At 37.9% G+C, this 24,513-nt stretch overlaps 1 protein-coding gene across 1 annotated transcript in view; it reads right to left on the bottom strand.

Moving 5' to 3' along the window:
* Window positions 1-1,341: 1,341 nt before the first annotated feature.
* SLC26A7 (solute carrier family 26 member 7) overlaps window positions 1,342-24,513 on the bottom strand; it is a 200,047-nt gene continuing 176,875 nt past the window's right edge. Inside the window, exons 15-18 of the mRNA XM_020972903.2 lie at window positions 15,289-15,389; window positions 9,454-9,508; window positions 9,269-9,372; window positions 1,342-5,433 (exon numbers count right to left, since the gene is read on the bottom strand). Coding sequence (XP_020828562.1) covers window positions 5,398-5,433; window positions 9,269-9,372; window positions 9,454-9,508; window positions 15,289-15,389 — 296 coding nt within the window. The 3' untranslated portion in view covers window positions 1,342-5,397. The remainder of the gene's footprint in view (window positions 5,434-9,268; window positions 9,373-9,453; window positions 9,509-15,288; window positions 15,390-24,513) is intronic.

The raw sequence follows: 24,513 nt of genomic DNA, 5'->3' as shown, positions 1-24,513 counted from the left end.
GGTGGAGCAGAGGGAAAAATACTGGCTTTGAGCCAGAGGAGCTGGGTTTGGAACCCTGGTTTGACCAGCTTGAATAAATCACAACCTTCTGTGCCTACATTTGCTCAACTGCAGAATGATGGGATTTGGACAAGGTGATCTAGAAAATCGCTTCTAGCTCCAAATCTATGACCCTATGACCCAAATCTCTTTGCAGGTCAGTAAAGCTAGCCTTTTTTACGTATCACTGGCCACAAATGAGGCAAAGCAAGAAAGGGTGAGGAGTTAGGATTGGGACAGGAGAAAACTAACTAACTAAAAGGACCAAAGTAGGGAGTAGGAGAAGAGAGAGGAGGAACTTATCATAAGGGACAGAAAAACTTCAAGTGCCTGGCTGATCTCCTCACTAGTTGGGTGACTCTGGGCAAGTCACTTAACGTTTGATTGCTTCAGTTTCTTCAATTGTAAAAGGGAGGATAATAGCACCTACCCTTCCGGATTATTGTGAAGATCAAATGAGATAATATTTGAAAAAGCACAAAAAAGGGCAAAATAAAACAATAAAAATGCAGGACTTAGTCTTCTGACTCTAAATACAGGATTCTTCTTGCCATGTTATGCTGCCTCAAGCTATATGGAATCTAATTCCAAAGTCTGTTTCTGACACTTAATCCTTTTGGCATAACCTTGAGTGACTCCCTTAACATCTCTGGTTCTTGCTTTCCTCCATGGTAAAGTGAGGAGGGTATAAAAGTAAATAAGAGAGTGGGCTCCAAAGTCCAATCCAGCTCATAAGCTATGATCCCATGATCTCTAACAAGTAAGGATGGCAGAATGGATAAAGAGGTGGCCTTGGAGTCAGGAGGAAAAAAAAAACTTGGTTCACACCCCTCCCCTGCCAGATATAGACTAGTATGAATCTACCATGGGTAAATCATTTAACAATTTAGTTCTACAGGCAGGCACCTCTTTAAGACTAGAACTTACAGTTGATTTTCCAAGTGGCATCATTGGTGAAAGAACTTTCTACACTGATGAAATCTCATGTCCAGAACACCAACCTCCCTCTCTGCCCTCCCCAAATAAAAATAATTTAAAATTACCTTTTTGGAAAAACTATAAGAGAAAAAGAATATTTAGTAAGTAGAAAATGTGCTGACCAACCTATAGATTTGGGCATTGGAATTCATGGTTCTGGGCTGAAATTGTTTAAGTACAAAATGTCACAAATAATGGATGCTTCCAGGAATTTTAAAGCTAGAATGCTCTGTAGTCAGCCTGAGAAAACAATATCAATGGACTATTTTGAAGGAGAATAAATACTTTTGGAAATAATGGACACTTTCTTTTAACCATGACAGATATTATGTTTCAATTTATTTCCAAGTAAATTGGGTGTTACACATTGCATTAGTACAAAGAATTATACAAAAAAATTAAATGTACTGTAAAACATTCCAAAAAGGTACAGAATATTACACTATATGATTTTAATTAATAATCCTTTGGATTTCAAAAGCACCATTTAACTCCCTATTTGAAATTGGTATCACATTCCTTGCCAAGAAAGCATATTCTGTACAGAATGAGATCATCATTTCACCTGAACACAGAATGCATGTTTCCCAAGCATATGTATATTCACCAACTTGTTAATTTATTTTAGTAACCACTAAATGTCAAACATTATCCATATAGGCTATTGACACATTAATGTTTTCATTAAACAGGGAGGATCCCTTTCCTCATTACATTACATATTTTTAGATAGGAGATCTGTCAAATAAATTACTTCAAAGTAGCTCAAGCCAGACCTCACTACACTTATATCACATAATCAAGGGGCAAATAACCTTTAAAACAGAAGACAAATGATGAAAATTAAAGACATTTAATTTGCATAAGTGTAATGTTAACGGTCTTCTCCTTATTACATATTTTATGCTTAATTTGTGTCACCATATTACATCCTAAATACTCTTATAGGTCAGTTTTGATTTTTTTTTCTTCTGATTTTGCTTCCCTCTAATGTTTGATAGGAAAGTAGTATGACATTTGGGGAAGGAGAGAGAAAAAAAAAGGTAAGGTCATATCAAATGAAAAATTCTGTAGATATGTACCCATTACATATGACATACATTGGGACAAAATTACAGTTGGAATTATGTCAATGCAAGATGTATAGTCAATATTTAATAGGACAGATACGTGCCTAAATGAAAGCAGAGCTGTCCGCCTCTCGGGACTCAGTTCTACTGAAATGTTATTTCCCCTTCAATATGTCAGAGTCCTGTTCACTTCGTGAAGACCCAATGGCATGGAGGAGAAGCAATATACCAGGAGGAGGATTTGCTTCTCTATTCCTAAAGCTTGCTAAAAGAGCTCATTCATTTTGGACTGCTTTTACTTCAAACATAATTAATACAGGATCTGGGACACTAGTTCAGTTTATTTTTTAATACCTTCTACTTTCTTCTGCAAAGATGGAAGACACTCAAACATACAATTGCTCTGTCAACACTTGATCATGTTTAATAAACAAAACAGAACAAACCAACCTAGATCCCACCTCCAATGATTTTGGTGGGCTTCATGAGGTATAATCACTATTCCACCAGATAATGCTTTCCATATTATGCATTCATTAGAGGACATAGTCACTTAAGTTGGAAAACATTACTTTATAAGTTAAAGAGACTCTCCAGTGACCTTTCTGAATCTTTCATTGATGAATCCATTCCAGCACATACCCTCATCCTTCATTTCTATCACAATCCCTCAATTGGAACAGTCAATTAATCAACAAACATACATTGAACAATTCAACAGGAAAAGAGGAAATTAAGCCTTTTCTCTTAAAGCCAACAAATTCTATTTCCAAAGACTTCAGCTTTGCATGGAGCTTTATAGGATGAAGGATCTTGGTTGGCTTCACCCAAACTAGAGATTCAAGGATTTAGGTCATCTGGGACAAAGTAATTTTCATTTCTGGAAATACGTACAAATCTATGTTTACATCTCACCCTTACATTATACATAGGTCTATGTCCTAGATAAGATAACGAAAAGCTCATGTCTATTATTCTCTTCTCCTGGAATACGTGGTTTGGTGAGACTAAAATATAGCGCCATCTGAATGGGCATCACATCATTTTGCAGATAAGTTCTGATGAATCAGATGGTGGGAACTTGAATTTACTTTTGTAGCAGCTCACAAAGCTTACTTCATGATGGCTCTTTTGCCTAAATATGCATTATTTCACTTTTATCCACAAGCTGCTCCTTAATTATCTTACTTAAAATTATTGGAAATACGCTAAGCCACTGAGTTCTCTCTAAAAAGGTTGGATCTCCAAAAGCTTTCATTTGTGACTGTTTCTACACCTACTACCTTTCTAAATGAATATGATTCTTACACAAACCAAGATGCTAGATAGAAATGTGAGGCTCTATATACATACATATGAGCGAATATATATTCAAAATATGAATAATTTATGTAGCTCAGTTTAGCTTAGATAGCTATTTGCCCATTATCCTTTCAGGTCTGCCGATTTGCAAGGCATCATAATACCAAGTTCTCTTTGAAGACAAGGAAAAAAAAATACTGTGATTTGACTGCCCTTGGGAAATAGAAAAGTTCCCTAAGGGGTCATTTGTCCCAAACTCTCATATTTGTAAGACTTACAGATATCCTTAAAGTAAAAGAAGAAATAATTAATATGCAACTAACTAGTTATATGATCTCTGAAAAGTCACATCAGTTCTGTGGGTTTCAATTTCTTTATCAAACTCCACACCGTCCTTCCAACACACAAATATAATCTGATGGTAGTATTCTTGCTTCCAGAGGACTTACCAGTGCTAAAAGATTAGGTGTGGAATGTCCACATTCTTTGGTACTCACCAAACTAAATCTAGGCAGTGTGGCATAGTAGAGACAAGGCTAGATTTTGAATCTGGAAGACCTAGATTTGAATCCTACTCCTGACACATACTAGCCATGTGATCATGGTCACAGCACTTCACTCTTCCGGGCCTCAGTTTCCTCATCTGTAAAATGGGGTTCATATTACCTATAACTCAGGATAACTGTGAGGCTCAAATTAGACCATGTTATGCACAACACTTTGCAAACTTGAAAGTATTATATAAAGTCAGAAATTACCACATTATACAGCAATATGGCCCCAACCGTAACTTTCAAGACTGAAGATCCTGGGTATCTCTTTTAAGTCACCTAGGCCATAAACTTGATCCCATAACTTTACATGCCTTGACATAACTACATATACTTCTTAACAGCTCAAAATATCCAAACTGTACTAGATATTGGGTGAGGGTAGGGGACTGAGGGGGCTTTTTCTTGATTACTTATTCTTTGCTCTCATTAGATTTCAGTGGCTTTCCCAGTTGGAGGGAGCATTCATGCTTCACACAATCATAGGATCACAGATACAGAGCTAGAAGGAACCTCAGAGACCATTTATTCCAACCCCCTCATTTTACAGATGAGGAAACTGAGTCTCAAAGAGGTTACATGAGTTGTTCAAGGTCACACAGGTTTAGTAAGCAGCAGAGGTCAAAACTGACCTCAGGTCCTCTGATCCTTTCCAACACTGAAAAATCTATGTTCTGCATCAATAGATTCAAGCTCTGGTTAATGAAGTTGTTGTTGTTGAGTTGTTTCAATCATGTCTGACCTTTGGTGACCCCATTTGGGGTTTTCTTGGCAAAGATACTGCAGTGGTTTGTCATTTCCTCAAGGTCACACAGCTAGTAAGTGTCTGAGGGTGGATTTGAACTCATGAAGATGAGTCTTCCTGATTCCAGGCCCAGGGCTCTATCCAGCTGCCCCCTTGGTTAACTATATAGATAAAAGTTGATTTTACATATTTGCTGCTGTCAAATGGTTTTGTTCTTTTTTTGGGGGTGGGGAGGCACTTATTTGAAACTGTTATATATGGTCTATAGAGCTTCCTGTAGTTTTACAGGAGACAGGAAAGGGTTTCTAATGTGTTATTCCAAGAGAAACATGCACCTATATATAATTTGCAAATTAACTTTTAATAAAACAGAATTAAAACAACATACAAAATGAAAGCAACAAGCCAAGATTTCAGGTTAATCTTTCAAAAAGCTGTACTTAAAACACACATAAATTCTCTATGAAAATATTGCTATAGGACTACCAACCCTATGGACCTGCCCAGCATTAGGAGAACGGAGACTAAAAAAACACTTTTTGGTGAATACAGACCAGTAGCCACTCAGTTACAGAATCTATTACATTTGGTATAAATGTGTTGCCTGCAGGAGTTCAACAACAACAATAACAAAATATCATGTAAAAATGCCGTGACTTGGTAGATCCTGGGGAGTTCTCAGAGAGAAGAGATGAGCTGTAACACAATGGGCTCAGACTTCACTGTGGTCACTGAATTTGCTCAAATTCTGAAACAAAAGAAATATCAATGAACAATTACAGGCAGCATCGCAAGGGAAATAGCGACCCAAACAGAAGTCCTGCCAAGAAAATGAAATGAGAAATTCTTTCTCTCTCAGTACGTCCATACTCTTATATCTGTGAAGACCACAGGGGCAGGTGCCTAGGGGACTGAACGATATTACAGGGATAGAGAAAGGGAGCCAAAGATGAAAGAGTGTGTTTGTGATGAGTCAAATTCCCAGCACACATACAAATGGAGCTAGAGGGGGCCTTACAGGTTGTATCATTCAAACCCTCTAATTTTCAGATGAGCAAGCTGAGAACCAGATAAATTAAGCAGCAGGCCCAAGATTACTCAAGAAGTACATGACATGGCTGGGATTCAGACCTAGGTCCAACTCCAGGGCTCTTTCCCAGTGCAACAAGATGAAATCATGAAGTACTAGATTACTCAGGGTCTCAACTATTCCTCAAGCCAGAGTGGATGATGGGATTTGGCACATTTAGTACATTTAAAGGTACTGTCCCAAGAGGTAGCCATGTTCTGTATATAGCAGTTGTCAAAGATAGCTATATGAGCTTGGAAGTAGAAGCGTCATAATAGGAGGATGAAAAGAGTCATATATTTTTTTAATACGAATTTATTTATTTTTAGTTTTCAATATTCACTTCCACAAGTTTTTGAGTTCCAAATTTCTCACCCCTCCCCCCACCCCAAGATGCCATGCATTCTGAACACCCCTTCCCCTGGTCTGCCTTCTCTTCTATCTCCCCCCTCCCTTCTCTTATCCCCTTCCCCTTCTATTTTCCTGCAGAGCAGGATAGACTTCTGAACCCCATTTCCTGTATTTCTTATTTCCCAGTTGCATGTGAAAACATTTTTTTAAAACATGTGTTTTTAAAACTTTGAGTTCCAAATTTTCTCCCTTCCTCCCTCCCCCACCCTCATTGAAAAGGCAAGCAACTCAATATAGGTTGTACATGTGCAGTTATGCAAAACACTTCCTTAGTAGACATGTTGTGAAAAACTAACTCTATTTCCCTTAATCCTATCCTGCCCTCCCATTTATTCTATTCTTTCTTTTGACCCTGTCCCTCCTCAGAAGTATTTGCTTCTGATTACCCTCTTTCCCAATCTGCCCTCCTCTCTATCACCCCCTGCTCTCTTGTCCCCTTCTCCCCTATTTTCCTGTAGGGTAAGACAGATTTCCATACCCAATTGAATGTGTATGTTATTCTCTCCTTAAGCCAAATCCTATGAGAATAAGATTCCCTCATTCCCTCTCACCTTCCCCTGTTTCCCCTCCACTGTGAGAGACTTTTCTTTCTGTTTTTTTTGTGAGATAATTTACCCCATTCTACCTCTCCCTTTCTTCTCCGAGTCATCCTCTCTCATCCCTTAATTTTATTCTCCAGATATGACCCCTTAATCTTCAACTCACCCTGTGCCCTCTATCTCTATCTATATACATATACATACAATTTTTTTCCTTCAACTACCCTAATACTGACAAAGGTCTCATGAGTTACAAATATCATCTTTCCATGCAAGAATGTAAACAGTTCAATCTTAAGAAGTCTCTTATGATTTCTCTTTCCTGTTTACCTCTTCATGTTCCACTGGAGTCCTGTATTTGAAAGTCAAATTTTCTTTAGCTCTGGTCTTTTCATCAGGAATGCTTGAAAGTCCTCTATTTCACTGAATGACCATTTTTTCCCCTGAAGGATTATACTCAGTTTTGCTGGGTAGGTGATTCTTGGTTGTAATCCTATCTCCTTTGCCCTCAATATTATATTCCATGCCCTGCGGTCCTTTAATGTAGAAGCTGCTAAATCTTGTGTTATCCTGATTGTGTTTCCACAGTACTTGAATTGTTTCCTTCTGGCAGCTTGTAATATTTTCTCCTTGACCTGGGAACTCTGGAATTTGGCTACAATATTCCTAGGAGTTTTCCTTTGGGGATCTCTTTCAGGAGAAGATCTGTGGATTCTTTCAATTTCTATTTTGCCCTCTGGTTCTAAATATCAGGGCAGTTTTCCTTGATAATTTCTTGAAAGATGATGTCTAGGCTCTTTTTTTGATCATGGCTTTCAGATAGTCCAATAATTTTTAAATTCTCTCTCCTGGATCTATTTTCCAGGTCAGTTGTTTTTCCAATGAGATATTTCACATTGTTTTCTAATTTTTCATTCTTTTGGATTTGTTTTACAGTGTCTTGATTTCTCATAAAGTCACTGTCTTCCAATTGCTCTATTCTAATTTTTAAGGAAGTATTTTCTTCAGTAATCTTTTGGACTTCCTTTTCCATTTGGCCAATTTTTCTTTTTAGGGCATTTTTCTCCTCATTGGCTTTTTGGACCTCTTTTGCCATTTGGGTTAGGCTGTTTTTTAAGGTGTTATTTTCTTCAGTATTTTTTGGGTCTCCTTTAGCAAGCTGTTGACTTGTTTTTCATGATTTTCTTGCATCACTCTCATTTCTCTTCCCAGTTTTTCCTCTACTTCCCTTACTTGCTTCTCAAAATCCCTTTTGAGCTCTTCCAAGGCCTGGGACTGATTCATATTTTTCTTGGAGGCTTTGGATGTAGGAGCTTTGACTTTGTTGTCTTCTTCTGGTTGTATATTTTGATCTTCTTTTTCACCAAAGTAAGATAATATAGTCTGACTCTTTTTGCTGCTTGCTCATGATCCCAGCCAATTACTTGAGTTTTAAACTCCTTGTTAAGGTAAGAGTCTGCTTCCAATGTGGAGAGTGTACTGTCCCAAGCTTCAGGGGTTTGTGTAGCTGTTTTCAGAGATACTTGTAGGGACCTGTAAATTTTCAGTTCTTCCAAGGTGGTATGATAAGGGGAGGTGTTTACTCCTTTCCTGGCCTGTGACCACAAGTATTCCTTTCTGTCCTGTAACTGTGGAGGGGTTCCTCTCCACAGCCACTACAAGCTCCACCATGCCAGCGCTCTTCCTCACCCCAGCACTGCCGCCCAGAACTGTGACCCAGATCCGCACACGGGCAAAGCAAGAGATTCCTGCCTCAGCACTGGCAAAGAGATCCCTGCAGTCCCTCTCTGATCAGCCACTGGATTCCCCCTCAGTCTGTGGGCCAGAAGCTCGGGAAGCAGCTGCCCCCCCAGGACCAGGCTCTTGGGGAATGGAGCTGAGACCCCGCCTTCCTCTCTGCACCACAGAAACAGACTTTTCCCACTGACCTTCTAAGTTGTCTTTGGCATTGTGGATTGAGGAGTCTGGAAACCTCCACAGCTGCCTGCGATTCAGTCCTCTGAGGCCTGCTCCAGGTTTGCTGCGGCCTGCGCGCCCACGCCGTGCTGCGCTGCGCTCCCAGCCCGGTGCGATACACCTTTCTGATCAATCATCCAGGTTGTCTTGGGCTGGAAATTTGTTTCACTCTGTCTTTTTGTGGGTTCTGCTGCTTCAGAATTTGTTTAGAGCCATTTTTTATGAGTATTTGGAGGGGTTTGGGGGAGACCTCAAGCAAGTCACTGCTTTCACTCCGCCATCTTGGCTCCGCCCCCCTCTGAAAAGAGTCATATTGAGAGTTTGGCATTCATACATTGGCCAACCACGGAAGAGACATTTAATTTAAACAGCAGGTGTGGAGCTTTGTATCTTATAAGTACATAATAAATATTATGATTAGGTCTTATGGATTGGGAGAACCATTATTTAACTGGACTCTAAACAGTCAGGAAAGCAGTTATTGGTTTTGTAGAAAGAGTATCTGCCACACAGATTTTCAATATGTTTTTGCCTGTGGGCCAATCCGAAAATGTGGCTATTTAGCATATTCTACAAATATTCCCAAACATCTTCCCCTTTAAACTCACCTTATTTAAATGGATGGCACCAACTGCAGCAGATACTGATTCAAAGAAAATGTGTTTATCTGACTCTAGGTGTCCGCAATATTGCACTGCTTTTTTCAAGGAAGCTGAAACAGAGAATGAATATTAATGCCATGTGCTGTATGTCTCCAGTATCACAGTAAATGCATTTACCAAGGATTACTTACCTGTGCAATTTGCTAATAAGAAGTCGACATTTTGGCCTTTGCAATCCATGTAAGCCTAGATGGATTAAAGTAAGATATGTCAGTCAACTCAGTGAGGAAGGAGATGGTTTGGAAAGGTTACTATCAGTTTGTCTATGGGAAAGTCACTTCACTTCTCAGTGTCCAGGTCTCCTCACTTGTAAAAGAAGGGTCGATGAGAGAGTTGGACCACATGGCTCTATGATCCAAAATGTATTAATGAAGTTACACCACCAGAGGGAGCCATTGTATACCCCATTCCTGTACACTGATTCATTTTACTTAAGAGACTTAAACAGAAATGACTAGCTTTAATCAAACAAGACATGTATCACTTCTGTAACTATATTTTTCTTACTTCAATGTTTTCTCTTGGTTTGGTGTTAATAAACTTAAAATACTTCCTATTTCCCCAATCCAAGTTAAATATTTCTGTCTTACTCTATCTCCTCTGGAAGCACTAAGAATATACAATGAAAACTAAATAATATTTAGTGGCAGAGATTTAAAATTTTACTAATCCTGACTGATTTATTTGAGCACCAAGAAGGATGCATGAAGAAAACTAAATAATTTGAATTGCAGAGATCTAAAATGCAACTAATACTAACTGATTTATTTGAGCACTTGAGGTTTTCAAGAAAAACCTAGATGACCACTGGTTGGTTATGTGGAATTCTTTTAATGGCATAGGTTGGGTCCCTTTTAATTCTTTCACACATTTGCACTAAGAAAGAAAGCCTCATTTCTATTTCTAAGTTTCACTACACATGGTCACAGGAGAGCAAATGGTAAGAGGAAAACTATATACAGATGAAATATAGTACTCAAATACCCACTGGATTTGAAAATGTCAACTCCTCAAAGGAAGAGATTGCCTCACTTTCACATTTCTATCTTGAGCGCAAGACTATGAACATATACATGTGTGTGTGTATGCGTGCGTGTGTGTGCGTGTATGTACATCTATGTGTATATATGTATATATATATATATACATGCAGCCTGTGTTTAACATATACAAGACATTTAATACATGCTCGACGATTAATAGATTCCCATCCAGCTCAAAAATAGAAAAGGTTTGAATACTTTTGAGTGAGAGGCAGTGTGGTGGAAAGAACTAGACTTGAAGTAGGAGAGACTCGGGTTTAAATCCTCGTTCAGACACTTATTATGGAATCATGGGCAAGTCTGAATCTTACTGACCTCCTCTGTAATATATGCATATTAGCTGCAGTACCCATTTCACAGGGTAGCTGCAAATATTAAATGAGATGACATGTGAAAAACCCTCTGAAGATCTTAAAGAGCTATATAGATGTAGCCTAGTACAGTGAAAATAGAGTGTTGGAACTAGATTTGAATCCTGATCCATTCTTCCTTCCTTCCTTCCTTCCTTCCTTCTTTCCCATGTACCTTACAGGTACCACACTGCTAAAGATGATACAAAGTTTAGCTAAGATGATCACTGAAACAAAAATATTTTAAAACTATCTTTACTAATGTGGAGAAACATTGATTAGAAAGGGAGAAACTAAGCTCAGTCTTGGGACCTGTAAGTAAGTGATGTAAGTAAGGATGAATTCAAAGTGATACGTGGATATTTGGTTTTTTATAATTCCCAGTGAAGCATGAGAGCAGAGTCACGGCTGGTTTATTGGTGTTGATAAACATAATCTCTACCTCAGTGACCTCCCTGATGCCTACATAGGTGACTAAGTAGAGGTCACCTCACTTCTCCCAGCCAACAACTCTTAGGAAACTACTTAGGAAACAGCTGAGTGAATTAAAAAGTGGAGTCTTAAGTGTGGCTGAAGAGAAACTTTTCCATTTTATTCCAGTCACCCTATTTGACACAGCCTGGGACAATGGGATGTAAGGACTTATGGTTTTTTTTTTTTATGAGTCATTATTCAGTACCTTCCTTACTTAAGGCTATATTATCACAAAGGAAACAAGCAAATAAATTATTATGTTTATAACACCATAGAACAAATCGATGTTAGCATTAGTGTGCAGTCACTGCTTTTTCTTTATTTTGGACTGAGAAGTGGAAAAGATGAGAACAGATCAAACCACACTTTATTGAAGTGGTTTCTGCCCTCTTGACAAATGAATTTGATCATGAGAATGACTGACTCAATCAACTGTACAGAGGTTCTCCATTAAGACAAAGAGTTGTTGTTTTTTCTTAAGATTTCATTGAAAATCACTGAAGCAGTAATCACAGACAGAGGCATCTCCTCAACAGTTCTATTCAGGAAGCATGTGTTTATGAATAATATTTATATCTCTAAATATGATTATACTTCTTATCAAATATTTATTCCACAATGCCTGAAGATCCCATCCTAGGTGCTTTGGGAGATACCGAGGAGACAATAGTTCTTGCTTTCATGAAGACTGCAGTCTAGAAGACAGATACACCATTTTGAAAAATGTCTATTACTCAAATTTACTTATGGAACTTTTTTTTAGTCACAGATTCTATGTTTTGGGGGAGCAGGGAAACTTTCCTAGTTCTTAGCAATTCCAGTGCCTACTTTCCAAATCCTAGAAGAATAGTGTGGGTCATGTTGGGAAGCGCTTTTTCCTCATTTGAATTTCCCATAATACTGAAGAGATAAGGGACTTCAAAGACAATCTGGTATCATTTTTTTTTCACGACCAGAAATTATGTCCTTGATAAACCTGACCAACTTTAACGCAGCTGCTGCTTAATGACTTTCTATGAGGTCTGCTTCAGAAGAAAGACCATTGCAATTAGGGATAGCTCAATGGCTAGGAAGACCTCTTTTCTGACACGGAGCCTAAAACTGCCTTTCTGTAGCTTCTGCCCAGCGGTCCTAGTTATGCCTGCTGGAGCAGTCACATGAAAAGCCTTCACACACTTGAAGACAGCTGTCACATTCCCTTTAAGTTTTCTCTAGTTCAGGGGAAGACTTTTTAAGCAGGAAAATGACATGGTCAGAACAGAATAATGAGGGGTTTGAAATCATATTATGGAACTGACTCGCCCAAAATCATACAACCAGGGCAGCTAGGTGGTGCAGTGGATAGAGCACCGGCCCTAGATTTAGGAGGACTTGAGTTCAAATCCAGCCTCAGACATATAACGCTTACTAGCTGTGTGACCCTGGGCAAGTCACTTAACCCCACTGCCTAGCTTAAAAACAAAACAAAAAGCAAAACCAAAATCATACAACTAATAAGGCCAGGATGAGAAACCAGATCTTGAGACTTGAGATCCAAGTCTAGTGATTTCTCTATTACACTGTCGCCATGTAGCTGCTATTGTTCAGTCATTACAGTCGTATCTGACTCTTCTCATAACCTTACATGTGGGTGCTCTTTCCAAAGGAATATAAGTTTTGGTAACTTATACTTCTTAAGGTATCTTGGAGTTCGGGGGTGAGATTCTTTCTTCCCTACTTACTTATTCTACCACTTTTAATGGGACAATTAACTCTTTTGTTTTCCATAGTTTTATTTACAATTTCTTGAAACATAGCTCTGGAAAACTAGGCTTTGATGAAGGCCACTGGGATTCAAGTAGAGCTACCTGACTATGCTTTCAAACTGTAATCACTCTGGCTTTCGATAATTGGCCCATAATAGGCCCCAGCCCAAGCTTCACTTGCTCATTATTTAGGTTGTGATGGGTCAGAGTGAGTGTGAACAGCAAATGTTTCTGTTCTGGCCAAAAACTCTGAGGGTCTTTCCCTTCCTGCCGGATTCTTTTGTGAAGGCAAAATAAGTCATCTTTTACCTCAGTTCTTACCTAGCCTTAAACTACTGAATGAGAATTGCCTGAGACCAATGAGGCCTGGAAAGATTTTAGCTTAAAAAAGCCAAGGTCTCCCACTGCATCCTAGGCCATAGTCAGTTGCCTTGACTTCTGTCTTGACACTGGATTTCAGTGACGCTGGAGGAAAGAGTGGGGCTAACGATGTATACTTAAATCCAACTGGCTTGCAAGTCAAAACATCACCCTCCCTCATGTCACTGGTGCTCTTTGAGAATGAAGGACACACCAGCAACAGCAACAACAACATCCAACTCTTCATGACCCCATTGGGGTTTTCTTGGCAAAAATACTGGAGCAGTTTGCCATTTCCTTCTCCAGCTCATTTTACAGATGAGAAAACTGGGGCAAACAAGGTTACGTGACTTGCCCAGGATCACACAACTAGTTAAGTGTCTGAGGCCTGCTGCTCTATCCACTGTGCCACCTAGCTGCCCGCACTGGTACCAAAGGTCACCACCATAGGTGGCCCTTAAGGTCCACTGAGCCTAAGATTTTATTACATTCATAGCACAAACAGTGAGAATATTTAACCAACACAGAAGTTAAAGTCAGATGATTAACTTTAAGCACTTATGAAACCAAACTGAGCGTGACTTGCTTATACTCAATGAATGCATTCCTTATAAACAGTAATCCTCCATGATCATTACTGTAGTTTTTACTACTAATAATAACAACAGTAAGGTCTTATTACCTGACCGAATATTCACAAACAACCTGTGAGGTGGCTAGTTCCAGTCTTGTCATCCTCATTTTGCAGATGAGGAAATGGAAGCTCAAAGACATTAACCAACTTGCCTGTGGTCACACAGCTAGGTCAGAGTCCTCATTTACACAGGGCTTGAGAGTTTTAAGGTTACTTTAAATACAACATAAAAGTCCATCTAAACACCAGGTACAACAAGTAATGTCATCTGCATTTTGCACATAAGAAAACTGGGGGACTTAGCATTTGACCTCCAGACCTCCAACCATGAGGTCCCCAAGGTCCTGAGTGGTAAGCGTCTCATTAGTGACCCCTTGAAGCACACCAGATCCTCCAGAGATGCTTTACTTTTCTCACTTCTGCCATCTATAGCCAAGAGAGGAAGTATAATGGCGAGAGGACAAGCCTTGGGTTCAAGTCCTCCTCTGATATACTCTTATATACATACATATATATAATATATATATTATATATGTATAATATATATATATTATATATGTATAATATATATACATACACACATACACACACATACATATATATACATATACATATCTATCTATCTATCTATCTATCTATCTATCTATCTATACCTATAGATATAAATATAGATATACGTATACATATAACCATGTGCAAGTCAATTAAACTCAGTACCCTGAGGCAATAGTCCAAGATTGCATATTATAGGGGAGTTGCCAGTCTGTATCATTGGAGGAAATTTCTGTTCCAGGAGTTCCCCATATTTATGAAATCACAGACACAGACTCCATTCCCAAAAGAAATGTATTTGTACATGTATTTGTGCATATATATATTTATATTATATATATATATATATATATATATATATTATATATATATATATGTATATATATATATATGTAGATATATCTACATATATATCTACATATTATATATATATATGTAGATATATCTACATATATATACACACACACATACATACACATACATATACATATACACACACACACATATATTTAACCATTGTCTTGCTGTCTCTATCAGGAAGGAAGATATACATTAACACAGTCAAAATGGACAAAATATATAATGTTACAATGACCTCTACCTGCTCTTCTGTTCATGGGAAGAGTATGTTCCCTAAGCTACATTGGAGAATAAACAAACAACCCAGCCCCCCACTTTTCTGCTCTTGAAGCAATAGGTCAAGAGGTATAAACACACTTTGCCCATCAAAGGCAGACTTTTCCCTCAGCTGAGGAGAAAGAGAAGAATGCCTAGGAGAACATTCAAACATGATAAATTATTTAAATACCTGAACAAGTGTAGACACTCCAGTATAGTCAAAGAAGGTCAATCCAGTGCAATCCAGTATCACAGAACATTTTTCATTAGGATATGGCTGTGATGTTTCCCCTGAAGGAAGAGTAATGAGATAATTTGATGAGAATTTCCAAAAAAACCAGTTCCAAACTTTCTAGAAACACAAGGAAATGATTATAACCTAATATGTAATAATAATTGCAAGGTGCTTTTACATACTTTATATAATTAATATGTCAAGTAAATAAAAAGATTATGAAAGATAAAGAGGTTCATAGTTTCAGCCATGATCTTATTTTCCTCTTCTATTGTATATATGGGATTGTTCATTTTAGTTGGTGTTTGGTGGATTTGTTAAGATGGAGGCATCTACTTGGCCCAGTAGACACAGCACTGGAGTAAGGGAGACCTCAGTTCAAATCCTGCCTCAGATACTTACTTATTAGTTGTGAGACTTTGGACAAGTCACTTAATTTCTGCTTGCCTCAGTTTCCTTATCTGTAAAACAAGGATCATAATGCACTGACCTAATAGGGTTGTTGTGAGGATCAAATAAGATGTTAGTTGTTAAATATTTTTGTAAACCTTAAAGCTAGCAAGTGCCTGAGACCAGATTTTAACTCAAGTCTTCCTAACCCCAGGTCCAGCACTCCATCTACTGTGTCACCTAGCCTAAATAATTATCAGAACATAACAATTACTAATATTAAAAATAATTAATAATTATAGAATATTATAATTATGCTGCATTCTATAAGTATATATTGTTTTAACATATAATTATATATAATACATGGCTATATATATAACTTTTATATATGTGTGTATATATATGTATATGTATATTATATATGTATATGTATATGTATGTGTATATGTATGTGTATATGTATGTGTATATGTATGTGTATGTGTATGTGTATATGTATGTGTATATGTATATGTATATGTATGTATATGTATATGCATGTGTATATGTATATGTATATGTATATGTATATGTATATGTATATGTATATGTATATGTATATGTATATGTATATGTATATGTATATGTATATGTATATGTATATGTGTATGTGTATGTGTATGTGTATGTATATAAAATTATATAAACCCCTTGTAGGGGTTGGTGCTTATGTGAATTTCTTTAACTTGTCTCACTGTTCGTAGTATATCACCCACCCACCAGAAAACATTACCCTTTCCAATAGTAGTAGTAGTAGTAGTAGCAGTAGCAGTAGCAGTAGCAACAGCAGCAGTAGCAGCAGCATTTACATAGCATCTACTATGTGCCTGGCATTGTATCAAATACTTTATAAATATTACCTCATTTGAGTATAATCCTTCAGGGGAAAAAATGGACATTCAAATACAGGACTTTCAATCATTCTTGATGAAAAGACCAGAGCTGAATAGAAAATTTGACTTTCGAATATAAGATTCAAGAGAAGCATGAAGAGGTACACAGGACAGAGAAATCATAAGGGACTTATTAAGGCTGAACTGTTTACATTCCTGCACAGAAAATGGTATTTGTAACTCATAAGACCTTTGTCAGTATTAGGGTAGCTGGAGGGAAAAAATAAATATATGTATACATAGAGTGACTGATAGAGGGCACAAGGTGAGTTGAAGATTAAGGGGTGATATCTTGAGTATAAAATTAAGGGGTGAGAGAGGATTATATTGGGAGAAGGAGAAAGGGAGAGGTAGAATGGCATAAATTATCTCACATAAAACAGACAAAAGGCTTTTACAGTGGAGGGGAAATGGGGGAAGGTGAGAGGGAATGAGTGAATCTTATTCTCATAGGATTTGGCTTAAGGAGGGAATAACATACAGAGTCAATTAGGTATTGAAATCTATCTTACCCTACAGGAAAATAGGACAAAAGGGGGGGATAATAGAAGGGAGGACAGGTTGGAGGAAGAGGTAAGCAAAACACTTTTGAGGAGGGACAGGGTCAAAGGAGAACAGAATAAATGAGGAGTGGGATAGGATGGAGGGAAATATAGTTAGTCCTTCACAACATGACTACTATGGAAGTGTTCTACATGACTACACATGTATAGCCTATATCAAATTGCTTGCCTCCTCAATGGGGAGGGAGAAAGGGAGAAAATTTGGAACCCAAAGTTTTAAAAACAAATGTTAAAAATTGTTTTCACATGCAACTGGGAACTAAGATATACAGGCAATGGGGTATAGAAATCTATCCTGCCCTACAGGAAAACAGAAGGGGAAGGGGATAAGAGAATGGGGGGGGGGAGTCAGAAGGGAGGACAGATTAAGAGAAGGAATAATCAGAATGCATGCCATCTTGGGGTAGGGGACAGAAGAGATGGGGAGAAAATTTGGAACTCAAAATCTTGTGGAAGTGAATGTTGAAAACTAAAAATAAATTAATAAAAAGAATAAATTAATAAAGTAATATTAATAAAGTAATAAAAAATTACCTCATTTGATTCTCATAACCCTGGAAGGTAGGTGCTAATATTATCCCTATTTTACAGATGGAAGAAATTGACGCAGAGGTTCAGTGACTTGTCCAGGGTCACACAGCTAATATGTATCTGATGTTGGACTTGAACTCAAGTCCTCTTGACTTCTATCCACTGTGATACCTCCCTGCCTAGGAGCCTCCCTTCCTTCCTGTTTCAGTGTAGTGAATCATATAAACATGGCACAAATGTATATAGTCATTTACTCATAATAGGTGATTTTTTTTAAAGGAACAAAACCAAATAAATTAAACACTATGCATTGGTTAAACACTATGCACAGCTTCTCTTCCCAGACCTGGAAGCTCAAACCTTTTGGGGTCTATAAGCAAGATCAGTCTAGGTTCTCAAATTCAAACCTCCCCCCTCCATGGGTAGGGAGGCAAGGTAAGCCAGTCAAGTAGTCCAAATGACTAAATTCTGGGTGGGGAGTTCTCAACTGGACTCCACCTGAGGAATACTTCCCAGAGATGTTGCTTCTCCTTCTTCACTCTAATTCTGGCAACTGAAGGGGTCTGTGGGTCCTCTGTTCTCTCCTCAGAACCAGTGGGTAGAAGGGAAGGGATAAGAGTCTGTGTGGTCAGATGGTTAAAGCCCATGAAGACCTGGATTTAAATCCCCCTTCAGACACTGACTAGCTATGTCAACTGGGCAGGTTGATTTAAGCTCTCTGGGCCTATTTCCCCTTTGTATAATAAAGGTGGAGGGGGAGGGTACCTAATAACCTTTAAGGTTCTTTCCAGATCTAAATCAATGATGTTATAATCTCTGCAAGGAATGATCTGCTCAGGTCTCTCAGTTCCCTGAAAGTAGTCAGAAAAGAGAAAGGTGCCCCTAATGAAGCACCTATAACCTCATTACCTGTCCTCTGTCCTTTTTCCTTCTTGGGGGAAAAAAAAATATCAGTGACATCATATGTCACTTCTCCCTAACCAAACCCTACCGTATCACCAAATGCATTGCTTTTGCAGCTGAAACTTTATGTTTAGGGTCTACATTTCCTATCCTGGCCATAGCCTCCTCCTTTGCCCCCACCCACCACTAGTCCCACCAGGGCAGTACCTTGCAGGTCTGCTCCTAGAAACACCTGTTCCTACTCTTTGCCTTGGTGACCTCACTTTTTAACCCGCTGCTACCCAATTGCTGATTTCATCACTCAATTGAAAATGATCTCTCCAACGTTATCGATGGTCTCTTAACTGACAAATCAAATGGGTTTTCTTTAGTCTCCATCTTCCTTAATGTCTTATAGCTTTAGATGCTGATGATCATCCTCTCTGTATACTTTTTCTTCTTCGCATTCTGGATTTTGGGCAATATAGCTCTCTCTAGTTCTTTTCCCACCTGTTCCTTCTCACTGTCTCCTTTGTTGGATCTATTTTTTTCTTTTATTTTTTTTTTATGGATTTAACAAATATGAACAAAAAGTGTTGTGTATGAAACTGTGAACTTGTTATGTGTGGTTTTGTTGCTTTAAAGTACATATAAATCTAAAATGATAGTACAAAAGTGCCCTGCTTATCTGTCCCTTTTGGACCTTCTGCTCTCTTTTTTGTGTCAATGCTTCATTGATTCTCTCCTATGTTCCTTTTTCAAATCACTCTCATTACCCACCAACCCCCTCTTCACCACATCAATAAAAGCCCTCCCTTGTAACCTATACATATAGTCAAGCATAGCAAATCAACATATTGACTATGTCTGTACATGTCTGTCTGCACTTCTAATCTACTACCCCTCTGCAAGGAGGTGGGAAATATGCTTTATTATCAGTCTGAAATCATGACTGGTCACTACATTGATCAGAACTTTTGAGTCTTTCAAAGTTGTTTTCCTTGATATTCATTAGTTCAGGATATTCTTCCATCCATCCATCTAACTGTTAGTGTTCCTTCTGTGCCAAGCCCTCCTCTTGGTTTCTCTCTGAGTTTTCTCATTTGGTAACCTCATCAGCTCCCATAGATTAAATTATCATTATCTCTACGATTACTCTCTATGCAGATGACTCCCAGAGCTGTATATTCAGCCTTAGTCACCCAGTCTCCAGTCACATGTCATCAACTGCCTATATGGTCATTGCCAACTGGATATCTTGTAGGCATATCAAACTCAACATTTTCAAGATAAAACTTACTATCTTTCCCCCAAAACCTACGCTTCCCCTGAACTTCACTATTTCTTTCTGGGGAAACACTATCCTCATAGTAAGCCAATTTATTAGTGTCATTCTAGACTCCTCACTCTCCCTCATTCCAAACCTCCAATCAGTTGCCAAGTCTAGTTATTTTATCCTGTGCTCACATTCTAATTGGAAGATACAATCTATAAACAGAAAAGTCTGTACATGAAAATTTGAAAAGGAGGGAGGGAGGGAGTACTCTCAGCTAAGAAGATCAGGAAATTAAAGAAGCTCATATTTGAGAGAAGTTCCACAAGCTAAATAAAGGCTTGGGACACATTACTTCCTTTTACACATTCCAAGGTCCAGATAAACTGGCCCCCTTGCTGTTCCACATAATACATTACAATTCTCATCTCTGTGCTATTATACTGGCTGTCCCTCCATGCCTGCAATATGTTCTCTCTTCCCTTCAAGCTCATGCAATCCCTGACTTCCTTCAAAGCTCAGCCCAAGCATCATGTCTTATTGTGATATCCTTCCTGATCCCCCACCTGATAGTGCTTCCACACCCCCAAAATGACAATATATTTACTGTTTATCTCTTTTGTATCTATTCTCATATGATTATATGTTGTTTCTCCTCACAGAATGCAAACTCCCTGGTGGCAGAAATTCTTTAAAAAAAAATCACAGCCTAATATGCCGTAGCCATTTAATAAATGCTTAATTAATAATGGCCACATGCTTTGACCAAGTGACTTCTCCACTCTGCGGTTCAGATTCTTCATCTTAAAATGAGAGAATATGATTAAATGGCTTCTAAATTCCTTTCCAGCTCTAAATATAGAACCCTGAGGTGAAGTGGGTGAGTACATGGTCTGTGGCATATTGGCAACAACGATTTGTGCTTGGGAGGTAGCAGCACATAGAGAATGTACATCAGGAAAGGTATGACCCAAAAAGGAGGTGTTAGTCATTAGTGAGAGGGAATACATAAGGGATACCCCAGGGCTGCCTTGTTTTCACAAAATATTAAAAGAATTGGAAAAGGTCATCCAAAGTTCTGAGCCTGTCATAAATGGTTTATTCAAGAAAAGAAATGGGTAAGAATCACACAAGATGAAGTTATCCATGAGTTTCAGTTTCCAACAGTGGAGGAAGCATAGAAAACAATGAAAACAGAGCAAATGACATGTCATTTTTGCATTTAGTTACCAGGCAAATATTAAGAGGCTGTTTGGAGAAAGTAGCAGTTGTTAAAGTGTGGTCTGGGGATCCCTAGGTGTCTCTGAGACCCTTTCAGGTGATCCTTGAGTTCAAAACAATTTTTATAATAGTACTGACACTTTAATTTCTAATATGGTAAATATCAATAAATAGAATTCAAATGAAAAAACACTCTTGAGGGGCAGGGGATTGTCAATAATTTTTAACAGTGTAAGGAGATCCTAAGACCAAAAAGTTTGAGAACTGCTGGCCTAAAGGAATGTTTTTGCCCCCTCCCCCAAATTAATAAAAATATACTATTACTTTACATATATACATTTGAGTGTATATGTGTATGAATATGTATAGTATGTATATATGTGTGTATATGTATGTATCTGTATGTGTGTATACATGCTTAATTATACCTGGGGGGGATGGAGGAAGGGGAAAAAATAAAGTAAAAAGTGTACAGCAGAGGACAAACGAAAACCTACAAAGAAGGGAAAAAAAGATGGGGCAGCTTTGAAAACAATGTGTAGTATTTATTACATAGTTTTCTTGAAATGGAAATTTATTGCTCTATATTGAATCCTCTCTTATGTTCTTCTGCATACACGACAATTTTTTTTCTTATTTTTATTTAAGTTTACAATAAATTTAAAAACTTAAAAAAGGAAAAAAAGTAGCATTACTTATTTCTCAATTTTAAAAGCTTTAAAGCCTTGATACTGGATTATTCTTCAGTCCATATGCCTCAATTTTCATTCCAAAGAAAGATTTAATTGTGTTTTAAATTGCCAATGGTTCAATATGAGGAAAAGAATAAAGGATACCAGACAATTATTAATTAACTTAGACAAAGTCACAATGAATTGTGTTTATACCTCTTGAAATCTATTAAATGGCTACTCTAAGGCACTGGTACAGAGTTGGATTTAGGGTCAGAAAGGGATGATTACAAACCCTGCCTCTAAGCCCTAGTATCTGCCACCCAAGGCAAATCCTATAACTTTGTACAAATGTTCAATAGGGTCATCAACACCCAGGATGTCGCATGACCTGCTAGCATTTGAGATGGAACATTTCAGAAGAGCTCAGTGGACACAACTTAAGGTAAAAGGGAAGAGAAGGAAAAGTGGCCATGGAGCCAGGGGCAGCCCTTTAAGATTTTTCACCTTCTGGGCTGGAAATTGGCAGCTGCAGAATCATGACAACTTACTGGTCCAGTGGGAAAAAAAGTTCCAGCAAATGAGATCAGGGCCTTTATTGTTCCATGTTATGAGCAAGTCACTAAAATGTCTTTTGCTGCCTAGTTTGAGTGTCAACCTGACTTAATGGCCAAGAACAGGAACGAGCAAGACTCAACATTTCATTCCTGGAGATAAAGATAAAGGTATTATTTTTCTTTTCCTTTTGGTAGGGGAAGAGGCACACACAAAGATGATGGATGTTTATGGCACAGGGTGGTATTGGGGTGAGGGGAGACATTCAAAGGGAATCAGAACTATTGCTGTATCATTAGACAACGAAGTCATCCAAATGAAGCATTTAATGAGTTTTCCTGAATGGGGAAAGTTTTCCTAAAAAGGGGAAAGGTTCCATTTTGTACTCCTTTCCTCTCATTCTCTTATTGCATTTGTCTACATAAATATATGTGTAGGTGTGTTTGTGTGTATTTTTCTATCTATATATACCTATACTTTTACTCTAAACTTCTAAGTAAAGTAACCAAAGCAATTATATTCATATAATCCAGGATAAAAGTAAGATAAATATTGAGATAATAATACAGATCTTCTCTAACAGGATGACAGCAAGCTTGGATCATATAAACCTGATCATCTCTCAGTGCAGGATAAATGCTGCTAATTCCAGACTACACACCAATAAACCTAAATTTTGACAAAGAATTAACCAGCATCTATGACTAGAGACATTAATTTCAGGGAACCATCTCTTCCCCTACAAAGTGGTTCATTAAAGCCTTTCATTCAGAATATTTTCCACAAATGTCTATTAAAAGCCTTCATATCAGGACAGCTAGGTGGCGCAGTAGATAGAGCACCAGCCCTGGATTCAGGAGGACCAGAGTTCAAATCTGCTCTCAGACACATAACACTTACTAACTGTGTGACCCTGGGCAAGTCACTTAACCCCACTGCCTAGCCAGAAAAAAAAAAGCCTTCATATGGTCCATCAATAGGTCTGATGATAAGTTATTGTGGACCAAAATAATATAGACAAAAAGTTCCCCAGTGGTTGTCAATAGACCACTCCTTATCAACTTTATGTAAAAAACCATTTAGGGGCTGGGAAAGAAACATATGGAGCCAAATAAACCCTTAAGTGCAATTTAGATAAAAGCCATAATCATACAAGGACTCATTGTTTCTAACAGTCATTTCAATGAAGGTCAAAATAAAAAATCATTATTGAGTCTCCCCACAAAAGAATACTGTTGTCTCTATTTGCTCACACACCATTATCATGAGCATTTTTCTCAATCTAGCTTAAAGTAATACCTCTAATACCTACCAGCCATGTGATGCTACACTGTCATTGACCCAGGTAGCTCTCTAAGATTCCGTGTTACAGAATAGCTGTGATGTGCATAGAAAAGTAGGGAGAGTTTCCTCATCTACACCTGTGAAATCATAGGTAAGGACAAAAATTTACCAATCCTTACTTTATCCATCTCAACAATCAAAGCTTTGGCATCATAATTTAATTTCTTAAGAGGACCAGCAACATATAAAGACTGCATTGGAGAAAATTGTAATGTAGAAGGGATAATTGTATATATCTTGTTTGTATATAGTGAGAGAAATGGTTATTAATAACCAATAATTTGGGGAGATCTAGAGTTCTCCTCTTCTTCTACAATCCTAATTTTAAAAAGTAAAAAGTTCAGTCTCTTGAAGGACATTGCTGATAATGACACTGAATTAACTCTCCTCAATCTTGGTCAGACCACACCCAACTTTACCAGGAATCTAATCAAAGTTGGGGATGTCCATTATGTTCTACTCAGGTTTGGGTGGGGATAAATCATTTGATTAGATTGTCCAAAGCTGGGGGTCATCTGGGTATAGATATAAGATTCTCTGTCCAAAAGTGACATGATATCACACCATTCTCAGTCCCTCATTTTAATATAGCCCATATTGTGTTAATCATAGTTGACTGCCACTAGTCTTCCAAAAAAACATATAACCCTGAGCCTGCCACCATGATGGTCTTTGGTCTAACAGAGATGGCCAAATAACCACCCTTTTATTAATATCATGCTGACTATATTAATATAATGATTAAATTATCCAGAAACTGACTCTTGAACTTTTTTAATCACCACAATAGTTGTTTGCATGTTAACTTTCCCATT

The sequence above is a fragment of the Phascolarctos cinereus genome, unplaced genomic scaffold (assembly GCF_003287225.1).
Source record: "Phascolarctos cinereus isolate Bilbo 61053 unplaced genomic scaffold, phaCin_HiC Scaffold_4;HRSCAF=312, whole genome shotgun sequence".
In the NCBI taxonomy this organism is placed as follows: Eukaryota; Metazoa; Chordata; class Mammalia; order Diprotodontia; family Phascolarctidae; genus Phascolarctos; species Phascolarctos cinereus.
This window is presented reverse-complemented; position numbering and strand designations above follow the sequence as displayed.